General features: G+C 38.4%; 1 protein-coding gene across 1 annotated transcript in view; it reads left to right on the top strand.

Annotated features, from left to right (window-relative positions):
* LRP1B (LDL receptor related protein 1B) overlaps positions 1-16,965 on the top strand; it is a 1,143,506-nt gene that overhangs the window by 746,857 nt on the left and 379,684 nt on the right. The window contains exons 8-9 of the mRNA XM_070731453.1: positions 12,807-13,029; positions 15,541-15,712. Coding sequence (XP_070587554.1) covers positions 12,807-13,029; positions 15,541-15,712 — 395 coding nt within the window. The remainder of the gene's footprint in view (positions 1-12,806; positions 13,030-15,540; positions 15,713-16,965) is intronic.

Here is a 16,965-nt window from a genome sequence, read left to right as displayed (position 1 = left end):
TCTGAAAGTTAAATATTTTATGATTACAAACTAAAACTTAAAATAATTATTGCAAATATATATTTTCCTTTCCTCTTTTATTCAGAATTGATAGAAGTTTACGAAAGCATAGGTGAATTAAACCAGGAACTGCTGAATCTAATTATAATTGCTTAAGTTTAAACAGGGTTTATTTACATTTCCAGAGAGTAGCAGATTAAGTGAGAATAAATCCGAACACTGGTAAAGCAAAGAAGTGCAGTATTTCAGGATTATGACCTACACTTAATCCCCTTCCAGCAAACAGAAGACAAGTAGATTTATCTATTATAGTAAGAAAATACTAGGCTGCTATTTTCTTTCATTTATGCCTTTAGCCTCCAGCATCAGCCACACACCATGCTTTTGTGCAATTTGTTTTGTTTTATTAGCTATCTGTGACAGTGGAATAGTAATTAGTACAAGTGCAGAGGCAGAGGCAGACAGAGTGCTGAAGGTAGAGCAGTATCGCATAAACACCCCCTCCCAATTTTTACAAGTACAGCAGCCATCTAAAATGTGAGTTAATGTTAAACTAGATTACGTAGAAGCAATTGCTCATATAGGTGGCAGGAAACATTGCTTTAATGCTGCAGCAACTTTGCCATCTGCTATCATGCTGCCAGTTTATATATTTAAAGATCTGAAATCACATGATATAGAAGAAAACCAAGAATTATTACTTAACTGGCTGGTTTCACTTTAGTTTATCAAGATGTGCAGTCACCTTGATAAACTAAAGTCATGAGATTGGTAATATATTCAATTGTTTGATGCCAGCCAGCCATGGCTTTTTACTAAATCATATCTAAGCAAACCAAGGTTTTCCCCAACGTGTGAATTCATTCCAGTTTTCACTGATTAATGTTAGAATCCAGGGGTAGGTTCTAACTTACCTTGCTGTCAGTTCACTTCCTCCCATGCAGCGCATGCGAAGTGTCGGAAACCCCCCTCCAAAAAAAACCCCCAACCCCAAAACAAGATGGCAATGCATGTGCAGTGCTGGAAACTTGGCTTCTGTGCATGCGCAAAAGAAAAAACCCATGAAAAAAATTATATATATTTTTTAAAGTTGGTGGCGTCCACGTAGCAGCACCAACTGAACTGGTTCCATGATGGTTCGTTGAACTGGTCCAAACCAGGAGGAAAACACCTCTGTTAGAATCTGAAAATTAGAAATACTTAAGATGTTCTAAGCAGCACAGGAAAGGTTATGTAAACTTTAAGACAATATTATGGATAATTTACCAAAGTTAATCTGTTTCTGCTTCCCCATTTATTAGAATATTTTGTTTCTATTTGGTGTAAATGTGTTTTCGTTGTGTGAGAAATATTGTTAGAAAGCTTGATCCTTTATATATCATTCTCTTATACATTTAGAAGAATTTGTATGCATTTTAATGGGCTATCAAATCAAATTCACATTTCTTCCCTAACTCCCAGTTCCAGAACTAACTTGTAAATAAGCCAGAGGGCCATTCATTTTATGGAAACACTGTTTGTATTTACAGTCATTGCGCAAGTAGGCAGACATAGCTCATGCCCAGTATGTCCAACCTCTAGCCTCACATATATCAATATGAATGACATGGATGAGGAATTTCTCTAAAGTCATCTCATTGTTTTTCCAGCCTCCTAAAAATATGCATGGGGGAAGAGATGGAAGAGTAACTTTAGCTGCGTGTTTACAACTTTACAAGGGCTTATTCTATATTAGAGGTGAATATGCTATTCATACAGCTAATAGTTGCCCTATTTACTATAGTTCAAAATATAAAATTTATAATAGTTCAAAATCTAAGGTGCTGATTTAGACAAAATCCAGCAGCGCTTTTTCATGTGGCAGTGGACAAAAATAGGATTGCCAACATGTCTCCAACGTCCAATGATGGATATGGCACAGGAAGAAGAAGAATAGTTACACTTATGGCTGTTTACTCTTAAGATTAAATGAGGCAAAGTAAAATGCAGAGGAACTTTAATGGAATTTTTAAAAAAATGTTTTGGGAGTGGATGCAAAGGGCTAAGCGTGAAGCATGTGGATAAAGTAGTTTTGAATGAAACTGAAATGGGAGACAAGCTTTAGAGCAGTGATGGTGAACCTTTTTTTCCTTGGGTGCCAAAGAGTGTGCATGCCCGCTATGGCGCATGTGTGTCCACACCAATAATGCAATGCCTGGGGAGGACAAAAACAGCTTCCCCCATTCCCTGGAGGCCCTCTGGAGGCTGGAAATGGCCTATCTCCCAACTTCTGGTTGGCCCAGTAGGATCATTTTTTGCCCTCCCCAGGCTCCAAAGGCTTCCCTGGAGCTGGGGGATGGTAAAAATGCCCTCTCCAGGTCCCTTGGAACCACTCTGGAAGCTAAAAACACCCTCCCAGACCCTCTGTGCGAGTCAAAGATCAGCTGGCCGACACACACATGCACATTGGAGCTGAGTAGTGATGGGCGAACCCAATGGTGTTTGGGTTCAGCAAGTTCGGACGAACTTTACACAAAATTCAGCCGAACCCGAACAGAACTTGAATCTGAATGGGGAATCCCACCAAGAGATTCCGGGGGCGGAGCTTTGACATCACGTATACCGGCAGGTTGCTAAGGACACCAAGGTGATCACTTCCTGGATTCCATGTAATCCAGGAAGTGATCACCTTGGTGTCCTTAGCAACCTGTCGGTGACGTCAAGGCTCTGCCCCTGGAATCTCTTCATTTAAACATTGTTATTTTTACGAAAAAGGATGCTGCAGCAGCGCTGCAAGCAAAGGGCGGTCCTTTCATGTAAAAATAAACATGGAATCCAGGAAGTGATCACCTTGGCATCCTTAGCAACCTGCTGGTGACGTCAAAGCTCCGAACGCCGAACGTGACCCCGAGCTTTGCCCGAAGTTTCAAAAAAATTTGTGTTCATGTTCAGCATACTGAACACCACAAAATTCGGTATGGGCCCGAATTGTGTGGGTTTGGTTCGCCCATCACTAGAGTTGAGCTAGAGCAATGGCTCATGTGCAAGCAGATATGGCTCTGTGTGCCACCTGTGGCACCCATACTATAGGTCCGCCATCACTGCTTTAGAGGATCTTGCAGGTCTGCTGCTTTGGGATACAAATGGGGAGATCCTGTTTTATGCAGGGCCTTTCATGGAGTTGGCTGAGAAGCCAAATGTTCTGCAGCAATTGTGAGATAGATTTATGATGCAATGAGGTATAGAGATCTGAAAATTAATGTATTAGTGACCAAGTTAGATGAATTTGACATGGAAAATGGGACCAAAAGCTGTAAGCTATAAACAAATAAGAGGCAGTTTGTTTAGTGGTAAAGGTGTGGGCCTAGAAACAGGAGAGGGTGACTTCTTATCACACTTTAGTCATTAAAGCCTGATAGGTGACATTCTTTCTGTGAATGTTTACTAAAAGAGAAATAGAAGGAGTGAGTTAAAGACATCAAATACTAGCAGAAATGTAATGTATGTGATAACGAAGTGCAGCTAAATTATTTACTAAGTCTGCAGCTTTTTAAAAAGTGAAATAAATATAAAAAGGGAACAGGGAACAGGCTGAGAAGATGGAGAATACTAAGAAATCAATTTTATGTGATTGTATGGCAAGTTTAAGAACAAAAGGGAATTTATACACGTACAATATATGGATGATTTACAAGGACAGAAAAGCATGGTAATGTGTGCAAGGTTGATAGTGATATAAATTAGATCTAACTAGGTTTTCTTTTACACATTTAATGTCTTCAGTTTCATTTCTGTATTATTTACCTAACTTATTATGGGCTAACTTACAGAATACTTCCAAAATCTGGGGTCCATGACTCTTCTCCAATTGATACTTGGTAAATTTTATAAAACCTTTGATGACATAAAAATGATCATAAAACAGTTTATGACATAATGCAAAATGTCATAAAGCATTTCCTGTACTGATATTTGTGTTGCACAATTCAACATGGGCCATTTTTCAAGGGAGCTGCATCCCTGAATGTCCCCCCAATTTTTCCAGTGAAGGCAGTATCCTGGAAGCTCTGTCATTGTTGAAGGCATTGAGGAATCTGATAAGAAAAAACCTCTGAAAGGATGACCCAGCAGATCGCAGACTTTCTAGTACAGTGGTACCTCGAGATACGAGTTTAATTCGTTCCGGACCTGGGCTCTTAAGTCGAGCAGCTCTTATCTCGAACGACTTTTCCCCATAGGAATTAATGTAAATAATTTTAATTGGTTCCAGCCCTCAAAAAACTCACAAAGTTAGTCTAAATTATGCAGAAAGACATGTTTTTAATGAAGAAATGTACATGTACATATAAATGAATAATGAAGTTTCTTTCACTTAACTTGTAAACTTTCTTAAACTTTTAAATTTACATATGTTCAACTTCTCTGCCACCCAATCCTGTAGGACAGAGGTCCCCAACCCTTTTTGCACCAGGGACCGGCTTTAAGCGATCAAGAGAGGAATGGGTGAATGAATGGACGGAGGGTGGGAAGGAAGGAAGGAAAAAGGGAAGGGACAGGAACAGAGGAAGGAAGCAAGGAAACTTATGAAAGGGGAGAGTAAGAGAGGAATGAGTGAAGGGAGGGAGGGAGGGAAGAAGGTGGGAAGGAGAAAGAAAAGAAGAAATAGAGGAAGGGAAGGTAAAAGAGAGAAAGAAAAAGAGCAAGAAAGAAAGAAAGAAACAAAGAAAGGGGGAAGGGACAGGAACAAAGGAAGGAAGCAAGGAAACTTATGAAAGGGAAGAGTAAGAGAGGAATGAGTGAAGGGAGGGAGGGAGGGAAGAAGGTGGGAAGGAGAAAGAAAAGAAGAAATAGAGGAAGGGAAGGTAAAAGAGAGAAAGAAAAAGAGCAAGAAAGAAAGCTGCAAGCACCCCCCCGAGCCCCCCAGGCCGGCTGCAACCTTTTAAAACACGCGCGCCGCTTCGCAGCTGTCTCCTGAAGCCGAACGCGGAAGTTAGCGTTTGGCTTCAGGAGACAGCTCCTTGGCGCTTGTATCTCGAATTTGGGCTTGTAAGTAGAACAAAAATATCTCTCCCCTCCCAGCTCTTATCTCGAGTTGCTCTTAAGTAGAGCAGCTCTTATGTCGGGGTTCCACTGTATTCTGAAATTTTATTTCCCCCTTTTTAAAACAGGAATTTGAATAGTGTTCCTAGTTCCTATTCCTTTTTACCTTCCCATAAGCAGATATTTGAATTATACCAGATTGACAGATTGGGAGTACTAAATACTATAATTAATGGTTCAGATTTTTTTTTATAATTCCCCAAAAGTGAGTAGGTTTCTTGTCTCCTTTGATACATGGCAGAAGAAAAGCTTTTTTAAAAAAAACCATATAAAGCCTCTGACATTGTTTCAGAGGAGACTGGACAATATTATCTTTTGAAGGAAGGGAGCTGCATAATTTTCTGTAGACATAATACTTATCCACTTTGGGGAAAGATACATTTTCTTCCCCCATGACAATATGAAAACAATTATGCTTTCAGAATGGCTTATAGTGTTACACTGCTTATGATAATAGAGGAATATGTATTTTCAATATGATATTCAAAGTAATAATTGAAAAAAGAAAACATAAGTTGGGGGAATTTTAGATCAGTTGTACAGAGCTATTCAGCGTCTTCAAAAGCAAAACCCGTTGAGATTAATTGATTTGCTCCTAAACATTTAGGTATGAAATTGCATACATTTACTTGACATAATTATATGGATATATATTGCTTGAAGAAATAGGGAAAACTGAAAGTTGAATTAAGTCACTTGACAAACAGAATAGCTGTCAGATAAATTTGAATTTATTATTTATTTATTTTTATGTATTGTTCCTCCTAACTCTCAGAAGTTTGCAATATAAGCAAATTAAAATCAGTTAAATCAGAATATGGCACTGAAAACTATAATTCACTTTGGTATGTGTTACCCAAACCTATTCCATCAAGTAAAATTAAAGCTTTGCAGAAAAATTATTTCCAAAACACCAAAGCATCAGGGTACATGTTGTCTTAGTCTCTGGGGACAGACTATTCTATAGGAATTGGAGCGCTTACAAAAAACATTGTCTTCTCTGTCCTTCTGACCGAACATCATGTAATGGAAAGCCTATATTTCTATACTGTGGGACAGAAGACCATATGGAGATGGCAGATCTGGACATTCCTGGGTACTGAAACACAAAAATGCTTTATACATTAAAACCAATACTTTAAATTGTCCTGAGAAGCTATTTGGGAGGTACTGCAGTGCCCACAACATTGATGGTATATGGCTATAAAGCCCAGGTCGGCAACTATGGCTCCTTTACTACTCATGGAACTTCAAATCTCAGAATTCCTGAACCAGTATGTAAAGAATCTATAGTTGCCCACTCCTGCTATAAAGGTTCTCCTTTATTAGCTGGACGACTGCTATATATTACACAAAAGTTTCTTCATACTTCAAGGGCAGCTCCTTGTATAATGAAGTGATATTCCCCATAGTGGGTGGAGCTACCCTTGAAGGATGGGAAGACACTGCCTTTTAGCCAATCAGGACCGAATCTGAAGAATGAAAGCACCCCTCTACTATCAAACCCCCCCCCCCCCTAGATTCGGTCCTAGCCATAAAGGACAAGTGTTCTCCCATACTTAGAAGTTATTCAACCAGATATCACTATCCTGCTTTACCATCTTATTGCATGAGTTATCTCCCCAGTGACACCTGTCATTCTATTGGTTAGAGGGGGGTTACGGGCTTTTGCCAGCTCACTCTTTGAGCTTCCAGTTGAAGGCCTGCATTCATGAAGTGCCATTCTGGCTGTTGAGGCAAGGACCAGGTACTTTTCTCGGCACTGGGTTTGGGCAACAGGTCTCGTCCTCTTTGCAATCTGACAGGGAGAGAGATCTGACTGGAACGGGACATCCAGGTAACACTCAACACCCTCCAGCGCCATGGGTTCTTGTCAACAGCAATAAGAGTCAGTTATCCCCTCCCACCAGGCTAACACATTTGGGGACCATTATCGACTTTCTGGAGTGCAGGGTGTACCTGTCCCAGGAATGGAGGGACAGTCTACTGGGCATGATACATCAAGTCCTAGCTAGAGGTGCAGTTCCCCTGAACATCTTGTCTTCCCTCCTGGGAAAGATGATCTCTGCCATCCACATTATACCTTGGGCTCACCTGCACTTCAGAGACCTCCAAAGGTTTCTTCTCCTATTTCAGCAATCAGGCCGCAATGCCTTCCTGGCCAAGATCTGGGTTCCAGGTGCCATCTGGGACTCCCTCTGATGGTAGACATCGACAGCCATAGATAAGGGATCTTGTTTTCTGGAGCCCTGCAGAGTAATAGTAACCACCAACGTGAGCACCCTTGGTCGGGGCCCCCGTGCATTGTCAGAAATGGCACAGAGAACATGGTTGCCAGCAGAGACTGGACTCAACATCAATTTGCTGGAACTTTGAGCCATATACCAGGCCCTTCGGCAGTTCCTACTCCTCCTTTCGGGTCAACATATGCTGGTTTTAGCAAACAATGTCACCACTAAGGCCCACTTAAAACGGTAGGAGGGCACTATGTCCAGCTGCCTGATGGCTGAAGCAGAAAGATAGGGTCTCTGGGCAGAGTGTCACCTGCAGACTCTAGAAGCAGAGCACATTTCCAGGGTGAACAATGTGACAGCGGACTGGCTCAGCTGCCACAAACTCAACCAGGTAAAGTGGAGCCTCTACCTGGACCCATTCCAGCAACTGGTGGAGTGCTTCAGGCTGCCAGACATGGATCTCTTCACTACCATGGGAAATGCACATCTGCCCAGGTTCCTAACCAGGTACCAGACTCGGGGCAGAGGGAATGGATGCAATATGTTGCTCCTGCCCCCAAGGCCTGCTATACGCATTCCCTCCCGCCACCATTGATCCCCAAGGTGACCATGAAGGTGCTGCAAGAGAGGACCGAGGTGGTTCTTCTGACTCCCCACTGGCCCAGGAACACACTCCATCACCAGCTTGCAGCTCTTTCAATAGTCCTGTCTTGGCGGTCCCTGGATGCCCTGTCTGCTCATCCCTTACTTTGCAGGTTTCTGAAAGGGGCAGCCAACATCTGTCCACTTATCGATTCCCGACCTTGGACCTGACCAAGGTTCTACAGGCCCTATTGGGGGTGAGTGACTACATCCCTCAGACATTTGATTCACAAAGTAGTCTTCCTTGTAGTGGAGATATCGGCCTACCAAATCTCCAAGTTAGCTACCTTGTCTGTAAGGGGCGATTTGTGTGTTTTCCGCTCAGACAGGGTGGTACTTAGACTTGACCCTACCTTTGTTACAAAGATAAACTTCTACTTTCACAGGGCACAGAAAATAGTCCTCCCCAGCTTTTACCCTGTTCCCACCACTGACAATGAAGAGCACTGGCATCTGCTAGATTTGCATAGGGCCCTTATTTACAGTGTACATCTTCTTTTTGCAAGACAGAGGCCCTCTTCGTTTCCATTTTATGCACAGTACAGCAACCACTGCCACTTGGTCAATGCAGGCATCCATTGAGAAGATTTGCCATGAAGCCACCTGAACCTTCCCGATGCCATTCATCTGGCACTATATAAAGGATGTGTTTGCTTCACAGAAGGCAGCCTTTGGGTGATGGGTATTGTAAAAGGTGATTCTGGATGGTGGGGGTGCCAGACGGGACATGGGGCTTTGATATTTCCCATTCTTGGAAGCTAGCTCCATCCATTATTGAGAATGGGCATTGGACCTTCTTGATACGCCCCTTCTCACAGGGTGGAGTTAGCCTCCAAGCCCCTCTCCTAGCTTTCGACCTGGTTGTGAGGTATAGTGACTCTTTACAGAGAGGATCTTCATGACTAGTATCAGAGAAACATGCTAAGGCTGACCATAGTTCCTCATCAAAAGGGGAGGGGGATGACAGTAGAGGGGTGCTTTTATATTTCAGACTCAGTCCTGATTGGCCAAAGGGCAGTGTCTTCCCACCCTTGGAGACTAGCTCCACCCTACAAGAAGGGATGTAATAGGTAGGTCCAACATCCATTTTATCAACTTGGGGATTTTGATGGGCAGTCAGAGAGGGGTAGTCTAAGCAATAGTTCTTACTCTCCCTCCTTTATTGAAATATAGTTTGATAACCAAGTAAAAAGAATATATATATGTTCTATAAGGGAAAAAGTTTTCTACCTTTTAGTTTTCTAATGTTATTCTATTTAAATTTAATGGCATTTTAATTATTGCAGAATTATGCTAGCTTTACTCCAGTCCCATCATTTTTATCCCAATGTTCCTTTCTTCTTTTATATTTCTTTTCTTATGTGCAATATATTTCTGCTATTGAATTTTAAAGGTAGATTCAAAGGAATGTTTCAGTACTATTATGTAGATCAAAAACATTTCATCACAACTGTTTTTTGGATTGATGAAGTTTAGATTAATTGGACTTCATTCCCCTTTGCTATGCCACAGAGATGATTGAACTGACATTTCTGAGATTAGTAGGGGTTTTTCTACAGGTAGTGATGGTGAAATATAATATCTCCACTGCTGCCATTATCATAGAATAAATTACAGAAATATATCTTGCGGAGATCAATATTTCATAGGAGAGAAAACAATCTTTCATACATGTTAGACCATTAAGATGAGACGATGATTGAACTGATTTAGGAAATTGGTTTAACACTAATAAGTGTTTAAACTTGCAAGACAAGAATGCGCCTGCTACTGAAATTCTAGAAGCTTCTCAATGCTTTTCATGTCACAGAATAGAATGACGATATTTCTTGTGTTCTAACTTTTCAAATGTTAAACTTGTGCATTGAAAGGCTTGTCCAACATAATGGGTGTGCTAATCGGTGGTATCCCTGCCTCTCCCCCACAACACAATGGTGCTTTCTAGCCAACTTTAAGTGGTTGAGCCTGTGAAGTTCATCAGTTCTGCGGCTCGAAAGGAAATGCAATGAAGTTTCCTTTGCTGAATTCCTGCAATGCCTGGGGCGGGTGGATCCATAAAGGCTCAAAACCCTTTCCCCTTCCATGGGATGCAAAGGCAACATGCTATTCTGCTTCCATTCCATCACTATTTTCTGCTCTGTTCTTTCCCCTATTCCAGGGGCATCAAACTCGAGGCCTGGATGCATCACATGCTGGCCGTGGCCACTCCCAGTTTATCAAGGGGGCGGGAAGTAATGATATGTCTCATGATGATGTGACATCACAGGTTTGACATTCATGCTCTATCCCATCCCATCCCACTAACAGTTAAAAAAGAAAAAGCAAGGGCCGTTTACACTTGTTTGCTGGGATCTCAGTTTCTGCAAAGAACCCCGCAAAATGACCTGCTTTTCATAATTCATTCATCTGGAACATTCACAACACTGTCCTTGGCTTTGCCATGCATTAAATAACAGATTATTTTTTTATTTGATTTTTATCCAACCTTTATACCATCTCAAGGAAGTGAACACAGCTAATACTCTTTCTTCCACCTACTTTCCTCACAGGTGTATAGCCTGATATCCACTAAACCAAACTTGACATTTCTTATATTTATTTTATTTAATAAATTAGATTTATAAGGCAGCTCTGTTTTAGGGGGAAAGTATTCAAAGCAGCTTGTGGAATAAACACAAAAAACATGGGCACAGACTCAAAATAAATACAGTAAAAGAAATCCAAAAGCCCCAGTAAAACAAACACAAATATAAGCTCTTTAAAGTCCTGGCAGAAAAATGTATTAAAAAGTATAATGAGAATGGACCAAATCCAATTCCCAAGAGAGTTTGTTCCATAGCCTGGAACTGACAGAAAAGGAAAATCCTCTTTCCCGTGCTATATCTCTGGACAAGTTCTCAGCAATTTTCCTCAGAAGGATTTAATTGCTGAGTAGCAAGGGAAGAGAAGAAAATATTGACTTAATTTTCTGATTATTTCTGATCTTATGAGTGAGTGGGTGAAACCCAGAGAATAGTCTGTGCCAGAGAATTGCTTGACCTTAAATATAATGATGTACTCTCTAACTGATATAGCAGTAGATAAAGATGTGTTGATTTATCAGTTTCTTATCATTAATGAGCAACACGTGTCTGTAACTTAATTGGCTTAGAGAAATGTTTATATAGAAACCACAGCTTATGCTTAGCATGTTTTAGGAATTCAGCCAATAGTTTAATGGTCAATGTCATTGTTTAAATTATACCTGACTTAGTGTGATGAATAAACCCAACCACCAATTAGATTAGCAAATCTTTGTACATTAACTTGCTTTCTCTGTGCTACCCAAACACAGAAAGAGAGAGAAAGAGACAGGGGGGGGGGGGGGGGAGGGAGAGAGGGTTTTTTCTTCTAATGCATTTTTTTTTTACTAAGCCCAGAAAATAATCTTATTATTTTTCTAAGCAACATTTAAACATTTAGTCTCCAGAAAATAGATGACTTTTCCCCTAGCATTAGACCCATGGTAGGATGGGCTTCCATTTACAAATGTAATTTAATCTCATGGGAAATTAATCTTGTTAAAATATTGTCAGGTTAATTGAAATTGATTTGTGATTTACTAAACACAGTATTTGCTAATCAAATATCAGGCTTAGAAGCTTTGGTGGTTTCAGAGATTCCTATTAGTTTTACACTAAATGTAATCAGCGAGTCAAATATATGGACAGATAAATGCACTGGAACATTTTTTTCACTCTCTTTTTAAAATGGATAACACTTATCTGTCAATAATTTACCTTCCACAAGATGATACGCTTTGGGATAAATGAGTTAGTCATGAAGCCTGGATTACTTCTATGTGCTATTTGTCAATACCTCACATTTACTTTCCATCTGCTTAATTATTTCTCTAATGTGTTGCTTCGGGCTATTTGAAACTATCTTCACAAAAGGCATACATGGATTATTATGTTCTGGATATCCTTGATAAAAGGGAAAAACATAGGCATTTGATACTTCCCCCTTCCCAAATGAAGAAACATGGTCTGAAATGTGTTTACTGTATATGTAACTAAAGTTTTTCTTCCTTCCTACTATTACTAATGGTCATTTTTTTTAAAAAAATATTATCTGTATTTAATACTTACATTGCTTTCATTTATAGATAGAAGTTTTCCTTACAGTTATTAGATGAAGATGAAAGTTCCAATAAAAGAGACAATTTGTAGCTCACAGTTGAATGGTGGAGGTCCTTGGTGCTCTGTGAACTTGGTGGTTTTTTTGCAGACATTTCATTACCAAGCTATGTAACCTCATCAATGCACAGGGCATGATGCATCAATGATGACAATGCCATCAAATTTGGTAGTGGAATGTCTGCAAAAAACCCACCAAGCTCCGAGAGCACCAAGACCTCACTGCGCTGGAAGTACCTGGATAAAAGATCAAATTCCTGTTTCACATATCTATACATTTTTAACTATTTATTTTTTCCAGCTTTTTAATAAAATCCAGCAACTAAGGATAGACAGATGAGTGAATGAAACCATTTTTAGTTAACTAGTTCTATTTTGGAAAAAAAAACACCTTATGAACCTCAAATGTTTAAAAACAATGAGATAGTATCTTAAAGACTAGCACATGTATTATGAGATAAACTTCATATTTGTTAGTGTTCAAGTGCCATAAGTTATTTCTTTATGTTTTTCTATAATAAACTGAGAATGATTTTCTTCTGGATGCTAGTGTGTAAGATATTAATATAAATTTTTAAAAAACCCCACAACTTTTCTGTTACAGATTGCATTTTATGTCCTTGCAGTTAAATGTGCATAATTATTAAAATGTGTCTGAAATTTCTCGTTACAGAAAGCTCTTCTTTACAGACTATGGAAATGTCGCTAAAATTGAGAGATGTGACATGGACGGCATGAACAGAACAAGGATAGTAATATCTAAAATAGAGCAGCCGACTGCTCTTACACTTGACTTGGTCAGCAAATACGTTTACTGGGTAGACAACTATCTTGACTTTATAGGAGTGGTTGACTACCAAGGACATAACAGGCAAACTATAATTGAAGGCCAACTGGTAAGTATCATAGGTATTTATATTATAAATAATGTCATGAATAATGTGTTTAAAACCATTAATTATCATCTGAGAAATCAAAGGCTTGATTTTTTAAAAAAGAGTACAAAGTCCAAGAATCAAAGTCCAAAGTCACCCCCTATTTCCTCTCTGTTAGAATTTAAGTGAGAATAGGCTCAATATTCAAATAAATTAAATTGCCCCAAGAAGCTAGGATAGAATAGAGATTTGAAATAGGCAGCCATAAATGTCCTGTAAATAAATACATAAAATATGGTAAATTAAATGTTATAACATTAAAAATGTGTTGACAATAAAAGCAACTGGTGAAGGAGAGGAAATGAAAACTACTGATGATGATGATGAAGAAGATGAACACTAGAACACTAAAAATGTTCAGGCAGATTATACACAGATTAAGGGTGACCTAAATGGGATATTAAACAATCATATGATTTTGGGTTTGGAATAGTTCTATTCACCAATTAAATTAAACATATTAGCAATATTAGCAATGTGCAGGAAAGGAGTAAGAAATAGTAAATAATAATCTTTGCCCATATCACATCTATCCACTAGTATTTCATCTTGATTTCCAACATCTCATTTGCTCCTGTTTGAGGTTCTGATCAACTTTATCCAAGCCCAACTTTTTTCTTTCACCTATCTTTCCACTTGTTGATGCTTTCTTCATCTATTTATTTAGTAATTCGGTTGTCATTCATTTTCTCTTATTTATGATCAAGCCACATAATTATACCCTTTGTTTTGATTATTTGTTGTTATATCTGATCTATATTCACCCATAACCCATTAATTATTCATCTTTTTCTTGTTTTACCACTTGCACTTCTTAAGTAATTATTGCCAACTGCATTTAACTTTCGTGTATATTTCTTTGGTTTTACATTCAACTCTCACTTCATATGAGCAGAATAGGAAAAAAGTATCTTACACTCATAGAAACATAAAAGATTGATGGCAGAAAAAGACCTCATGGTCCATCTAGTCTGCCCTTATACTATTTCCTGTATTTTATCTTAGAAACTCAGATTCACCCAGATCATTTGGTTTTTTAGCCAGCAATATTGACAAAAGTACTTGGAGATACACATTATTGCTCTTAAGCACCACACTTCTAAAATTCCCATTCAGAATTATACACATAACCATACCATTTAACAACACACATAACTCTTATATTAACCCAAGCACTTCTTACACATTTGTCCACAAATACATGAAACAATGAAAGGGACAGCAGACATCCTTATTGACTTCCTGCTCAATACTGAAACATTCACTAAACATTTCATTTATTATTATGCATCTCTTCCACTTATACCACTAGTTGCTAGCCATTCAATAACTAAGCTTCAATATCATAGTCATACAAAATATTCCCTAATTAAAACTATTCACTTCATGATACTTTTTTTTTTGTAAATCAGTGGACATAGAACACATTTCTATTCTTACATATATAAAGTTTTCAATGATCTTCTGAAGAATAAAGATCCAATACATATACAGTGGTACCTCTACTTAAGAACTTATATTCGTTCCGTGACCAGGTTCTTAAGTAGAAATGTTCTTAAGTAGAAGCAATTTTTCCCATAGGAATCAATGTAAAAGCAAATAATGTGTGCAAACCCAGTAGGAAAGAAATAAAGGCTTGGAATTTTGGTGGGAGGAGGAGGAAGAAGAAGAGGAGGAGAACAGTCACTGCCAAAGGAAGAAGGTGAGGTGAGGGGAATAAAAAAAAATCCAAAACTTTAAGGCTTAAAAAAAAAAAAAAGAAGGACTCTGAGGTGTTGAGGAAGAGCACATGCCTCCCATACACCCGGCATGAAGTTGCTTCCTATACACTGTGTCAGAGAGAGAAAACCAGGGGAAATGGCAAGAAACTGGCCTGGCCTTCGTGCCGCTCTCAAATTTCCTGGGAAATTTTTCCAGGCTCGGGTTCTTAAGTAGAAAATGGTTCTTAAGTAGAGGCAAAAAAATCTTGAACACTCCTTTCTTATTTAGAAAAGTTCTTAAGTAGAGGTATTCTTAAGTAGAGGTACCACTGTATCCCCAATTGGCATAAAATTGTGCAATAATTCTCAAATCTAGCTTATTGTATCTCTGTATCCTTTCAGTCAGAATATTGCTACTTTTCCACTCCTTTCAAAACATACTGTAATTGCCAGGCTTATATTCTTGCAGTCTGGATTGGAAACACTTAAAACAAAAAAATGAGAATCCAAGATTTCTGGCTAGTGGTATTTTATTATAAGAGTGGCAAATGTTATTTTTCATTCCAAAGCTTCTTAAAATAAATGTACATTGTTCAAATGAAATGAAAAGAAAAGAAAATTAATTTCTGCTTTCTGTTTTAATGAGTTTCTCATTAGCCAATAGTTACATTCTAGTTATGACTTCTACTATTAATCTCCATGTATAGCCTTGAATTACTATTCAAGTAAAAGAAACTTATAATATATACATAATGTATTCCCTTCCCCCCAGGTTACTCATCTATATGGATTAGCAGTATTTGAAGACTATTTGTATGCAACAAATTCAGATAACTTCAGTGTCATACAAATTAACAGATTTAACAGCAGAGATACAAAGTTCTTAATGAGACTTGAAAATGCTAAAGATATCCTTGTTTACCACAAGAGAATACAGCCAACAGGTAGGCAACCAGAAATCTTAATTGTAATCCTTTAATGCTCTATTTGCTATTTAAGATTAGGATATTAACCTTGGGTTTAATGAAGTTCAACATATTTGCTCTTCAGTGTAGATATGAACTTTTACTGGATTTAATGAAAGGATTAAATCACATTGGTTCATCCAATTTTATATTCATAATATTACGTATGCCTTGGTGACTGACTGAACTACAGATTTTTTCATTTCTTCAACAAGCTCTTAAGTTCATATGTTTATATACATTATAATTGAAATAAAGATTTGAGTTTGAAAGTAGATATTTATTATTATGGTTGGTCATATAATCAGTCAGATATTTAGACTCAGTTATCCACTAACTGAGCCTTTCCCCAAGTACTGGGAATAGGCACATGTTGTTTGATGGTGTTAATGGTATCATCACAAGATGTAAGCCATTCCAAATGAAACTTTTTGCAATTGAATGATAATGATTTTGTTGGTACCAATGGTATTTGTGTGGTGTTCCATCTGTTTTAGGATTGTCCTCAAGGCATCTATTACTATTGGTACTACCTTTGCTTTCTCTTGTCACAGCCATTCTATTCAACTTTCAGATCTTTGTATTTTGTGATTTTCTTTCTCCTCCAGTTATTTCTTTTCTATTCTGCTATCTCCAGGCACTGCTGCATCCACTATCCAAACTTCTTTGTCTCTGTTATTGACAGTTGTTAAATCTGAAGTGTGATGTGGCAGATATTTGTCTGTTTGAATCCTTAAGTCCCAGGGCACTTTAGCTTCTTCATGTTCTATTGTTTTATCCATTTTGTGGTCCCACCAGTTCTTGCTTGGAGGCAGGTGGTATTTCTTGCAGATATTGAATATACCATTGTTATTTTACCATACCGTTGCTTGTAGTCAGATCTTTTTGCAGCAGCTAACTAGGTGGTCCACTCTTTCTTCAGCTTCTTCGCAGAGGCGATATTTGCTGCCTGTTGCTGTCTTGTTAATTCTGGCTTTGTATTATTTTACTGCATGCAATCTATATGGCAATTTCTTAAGGGGAGACACTTTGAAGTTTTTCAGTATTTTTTGAGAAAGTAAATAATGGAGCTTTCACCAACTTCTTTTTTTAGGAATGCTAACATTACAAAAAGTTAAAGAAAAGTGTCATTGATGTCGTTTGGCAGAGTTATGAGTGATTTTGCATGACTGTCTTTGTACCACTAAGAGATGTATACAGCAAAGAACTCATCTACAATTTTTATTTAATAA

Source organism: Erythrolamprus reginae, chromosome 1 (assembly GCF_031021105.1).
Source record: "Erythrolamprus reginae isolate rEryReg1 chromosome 1, rEryReg1.hap1, whole genome shotgun sequence".
NCBI lineage: Eukaryota > Metazoa > Chordata > Lepidosauria > Squamata > Dipsadidae > Erythrolamprus > Erythrolamprus reginae.
This window is presented reverse-complemented; position numbering and strand designations above follow the sequence as displayed.